General features: G+C 27.8%; 1 protein-coding gene across 1 annotated transcript in view; it reads left to right on the top strand.

The window, feature by feature from the left end:
• Positions 1-3,385: 3,385 nt before the first annotated feature.
• The window catches only part of LOC117110370, a gene marked incomplete at its 3' end in the record, with an annotated part of 7,461 nt that continues 5,731 nt past the window's right edge, over positions 3,386-5,115 (top strand). The window contains exons 1-2 of the mRNA XM_033253067.1: positions 3,386-3,524; positions 4,124-4,231. Of these exons, the coding sequence (XP_033108958.1) occupies positions 3,438-3,524; positions 4,124-4,231 (195 nt within the window). The remainder of the gene's footprint in view (positions 3,525-4,123; positions 4,232-5,115) is intronic.

Raw genomic sequence — 5,115 nt, forward strand, 5'->3', positions numbered from 1 at the left:
AATGTGTTAATTATATAATTTGTTTAATGATATATCGTGTTGGTTGAATTAAATTGGTCTCACTCAAATACGCAAACGTAAATAATTACCAATCAATTGTGGTAATGATCTCGTGTTTCTCACAACACGATAAACTTCGTCTCAAGTATTCCTCCTAATTTAATATAGGTTAATTTCAAATAGCTGAATAATGAAATAAACCGAAGTGTGTGTGACAGTTATATAAGCATAATCTGTGTTAAAATAGGCCTATATAAGCTTGTTTTAAGCATTCCTCTTAATCTCATATAGGTTAATTTCAAATAGCTGATTGATAATATAAACCGAAACATGTTTACAAATCAGTTATTTAAACATAACCTGTGTTCAAATAATTCTTAATACAATACTATTGTTTTATTTCAACAAATCAATTAATAGAAATTATGTTATTCTTTATACTGTTCAACGCGCCTTATCGAAACGAACAAATATTTTCCCACAATGTGTTTATTGCTTTTTTTTTTTAGAAACAATCTCATATATTTAAAATGCACCATGCTGAATTAAACCACATTGTATGCACCATGCTGAATTAAATCACATTGTCATTCTTGTTAAGTACAAACCATGTGACCAATGTTCATTTTATTTATATGAAGCCTACAAATTAATTCGTTAGTTAATAAACTTCCGCGAAGATTACCTGATAACTACAAAAACGAGTTTAGCGCCCTCTGTAGTTTAACAATATGTATTACTACTTGCACTTTTACAATATTGATGACATTCAATATCATAATACTATTCACTTCGCCTTATAAAACAGTACGGTATACAATATAATTCAATGGGACACTACCGTATGCGTCCATAAAATGAAATACAGGATAAAAACGTACATAATTTTTATTACCACTAATGTCAGTGGGTAATAAACATGCTTTTCCTTAAATTGTAAATAATAATAATAATAATAATAATAATAATAATAATAATAATAATAATAATAATAATAATTATAATAATTTATATTTATTCAGAAATTCAGAAAAATTCCACAACCAATTACAAAATATTTACATAGGCATCAAAAGAAGTGGTGGCTTGTCAGTTTGAATACAAAACATACGAAACATACACGCACAGAATACATAGTAATCAACATTTTAAGTTTTATATTTTGGATCGCCCACAATTGCCGGTACCTCCCGAAAGTGGAAATAATAATAATAATAATAATAATAATAATAATAATAATAATAATAATAATAATAATAATAATAATAATAATAATAATAATAAGAATAATAAGAATAATAATAATAATAATAATAATAATAATAATAAGTAAACTTAGGCTGTACGTAAATCAATCTTACTAGAGTGGTTTGAATATTTATATATTGATTTAATGTATAATTTGTTAATTTGATAGGTTTTTTTAGTGCTTTTATAAATTAAAAAAAAAAATCATATATTTAAAATGCACTACTGTATGCTGAATTGCTGAATTTTAAAAACATAAATCATGTCACCAATATTCTTTTAAATTCTATCAGGCATACAAATGAATTCGTTAGTTGAAAAACTGCCGCAAAGATTCTCCTGATAACCCAAAAAACGAGTCTAGCGCCCTCTGTAGTTCAGCAATATGTATTGAAACTTGCTTTTTTACAATATCGATGGCGTTCAACATTATTATACTATTTACTTCGCCTTATGAAAACCGTATACAATGTAAATTAATGAGGCATAATTTATTTTTAATACGACTAATATCAATGGGTAATACACATGTTTTACGTTAAATTGTATTATAAAATAATAATAATATTAAAAATAATTGGCGATGAATGGCTATAAGTAATCTTCGGCCCTACGTAAATAAATCTTATTAGAGGAAGGGAGTAATCAAATAATTATCAATATAATACTAATTTTTTAATTACACAATTCAATTAGTGAACTTACATAAATTATTAAAAGATGGGTGGTCAAAAATATAATTATTCTTGAGAAATGAAAATTATATCAATAATAAAATAATAGGCCTATGGATTTACTAATGAATTTGGATGATATATAACCAGGATAAATAAATACATAAGAAATTGCGTCCATAAAATGAAATACAGTATAAAAACGTACATAATTTTTAATACGACTAATATGGGTAATACACATGCTTTTCGTTAAATTGTAAATAAAATATTAATAATATTTAAAATATTTGGCGATCAATGGCTATGAATAAACTGAGACCATACGTAAATAATCTTTTTTAGAGAGATTTGAACTTATTCTTATTCAATTTATGATCAAATAATTATTAATATAATACTATTTTTTTAATTCAACAATTAATGGGCTTACATAAATTATTCAAAAACGGCTGGTCAGAAATAAAATTCTTCTTGAGAAATGAAAATGATATCAATATTATAGTAAAAGTAATAGGCCTAGAATTTAATAATGAATTTTGATGATATATTAACCAGTATAAATAAATACATAAGAACTTCATACAATTTTAGTAAAAGTATTATAGGCATAAGAATATGGTAATATAATTGTGCCTAATTTCAAAGTTCAAACTTAAAAAACATTCATGTGTTAGCTAATAGGTTTGAAAATATTATTCTGTATATTAATTACTTACATTGTATATTTTATTAGGTTAAAAGTTTGAATAAAAAGGCATCGGTAATTTACAGACGTACAAAATAATACGTTCTAATATTCTTTGCCTAAGATAGGCCATGCGGCCGGGCATGCGGCATTCTGTCTAGGGACTTTCGTACTAAATGATTTATCAACTCTAACTGTTCCTTCTTATATATTAACTGCTATATTTATTTTACTCGTGCTCTTCTTTGTAGTTAAGGCCTATACATCGTTAAAATTATGTGTACCACACTTTGGAAAAACACAGACACCAATTCTAAAACAATTTTACACGCACCGTTGTCAAGTATTCTCATGTATTTATAAAATGTTAATACAGAGTTCACGCACGAACAATTTACAAGGCATAAGGCCTACTATACTGTACTGACAAAACATAGGCATGCTAATATCATTTTTTTAAACATACCAAACACAAATCATGGCTCAAAAATTATACATTTATGTTTAGACATTTTAACCCTACTCCCTTTTCCAAATCACTTCTAAAGAATATTATTGTGATTTGTTATTCTTATTTTAACTCTTAATAATTATGAAAAAAATGACCAAAAATTGATGGTAAATAAAATTAATAAAATTAATTCAAATGAATGCGTGTATTATAAAACACATTTTTAACTGTTTATGATATAATAATTCCTAAATGATATAGGAAAATCATCGTACGATTTAAATTATGAAACTCGTAAAAAATAATGTTGGTAGTTGTATGAACTGTATCGTAATTCAGTGTAATGTTTGTTTTGTAGGACGGCTGGACGCCATTAATGCTCGCTGTGGACTGGGGAGCACCAGATGATGTGTTGGAGAATATGATTGAAACGGCAACAGTTAAGTGTTTAGAACATGAGAGGGTGAGTAGAATTAAATATCATTGCATTTTAAACATCACAATCACACAGCATGTGTACACATCATACGACATACAAATAACTCAAAGTCAATTACTGTGATTTTTTTCATGTTGGGTTAAAAATGGGATTTTTATTTTATGATTTATTTGACATTTTTTACAACACAGAAAAAGCCTATGCTCTGGCCATTATCACTAATTCATATGAAATATTGTGAAAAAAATACATTTTACACTTACAAAAATAGTCATGTTTGGATTTGTTCTGTTTAATACAGTTTACCGAATAAATTGATGACAATAAAATTGATATTTTTCACAAAAAGTATTGTCGCTAAAAATCCCGATTTGGAAATATTTTACTATTGTGTGTAAAACATAGGCCAATTGATACAAATATTTTTTTGCGCGATTTCGCTTAAAAAACCACATTTTAAAAATATTAAATAATGTAATTAGTATTTAATAATGATGAATGTAATAAGTAATGTATGTGTGATGTTTGTGAGTTGTTATGTGTTGTTGATTTTTGGTGTGTGTATAGTTTCTTGTTGTTGTTTATTATTTCTTTTTTCATCATATTCTACGTTTGTCTTGTAGCGTCATTTTTGTTTCACTATTCTCCATTACTTGGCGATCCACGCACGCGTGTCAGCAATGAGACGCGTGTTGGAAAAAACCAACAAGAAGATTAACACGCAAGACTACGTGAGTACAGTAGAAGAAAACAACACTTTATTCATTGCTAACAAATTAACATTAATTCACTCACAAACACATTCAATACATCACGTTCTAATTTAGTAATATTCTTGGTTATAATACTGAGATGTACGGAAGCTTAAAGTGACCTTCCGAGTTTCCGAGTTTCCAAGATAATTATCTTGGAAACATGGAATAAACACTTATTAAGACGTCTTTCCGAGATAATTTATCTCGGAAAGACGGCTTTCCGAGATAACGTATTTTGGAAAGACGGAATTCCAAGATAACGTATCTTGGAAAGACGGAATTCAAAGATAATTGATCTTGGAAAGACGGAATTCCAAGATAAGTATCTTAGAAAGACGGAATTCAAAGATAACGTATCTTGGAAAGACGAAATTCCAAGATAACGTATCTTGGAAAGACGGAATTCCAAGATAAATTATCTTGGAAAGACGGAATTCCAAGAAACGTTATCTTGGAAAGACGTCTTTCCAAGATACATTTTGAGGATATTTCCTGCACGATTAAAATCGTAACGGTACTGGGTTCGGTCTTCAGGAGTTCGTGTTTCGTACAGGTCAATCCATTCATAGAAAAGGCCTTTATTGGAGAAAGCGTACCTGTCGTTAGCCATAGTAACCTAGGTCAATACTAACCCCGGCTATATAAAATTGATTATAAAAATTGAAAAATATTAATCTTATTATTGTAGTAGTGATACTATGTACACGTTTTAATTATTGTTATTTATTCGTTAACGTCATTTTATTTACATTTAAATTTCCAATGTTAAAATAATCTTATTTATCAAAGTTGTATATTTAAATAATATAGTAATAACCAAGCCGAGGTATAGCCTAGTCTAGGCCTAAACAATTGGAATG

Source organism: Anneissia japonica, unplaced genomic scaffold (genome assembly GCF_011630105.1).
Source record: "Anneissia japonica isolate Jap-2015-1 unplaced genomic scaffold, ASM1163010v1 scaffold4854_len10882_cov107, whole genome shotgun sequence".
In the NCBI taxonomy this organism is placed as follows: Eukaryota; Metazoa; Echinodermata; class Crinoidea; order Comatulida; family Comatulidae; genus Anneissia; species Anneissia japonica.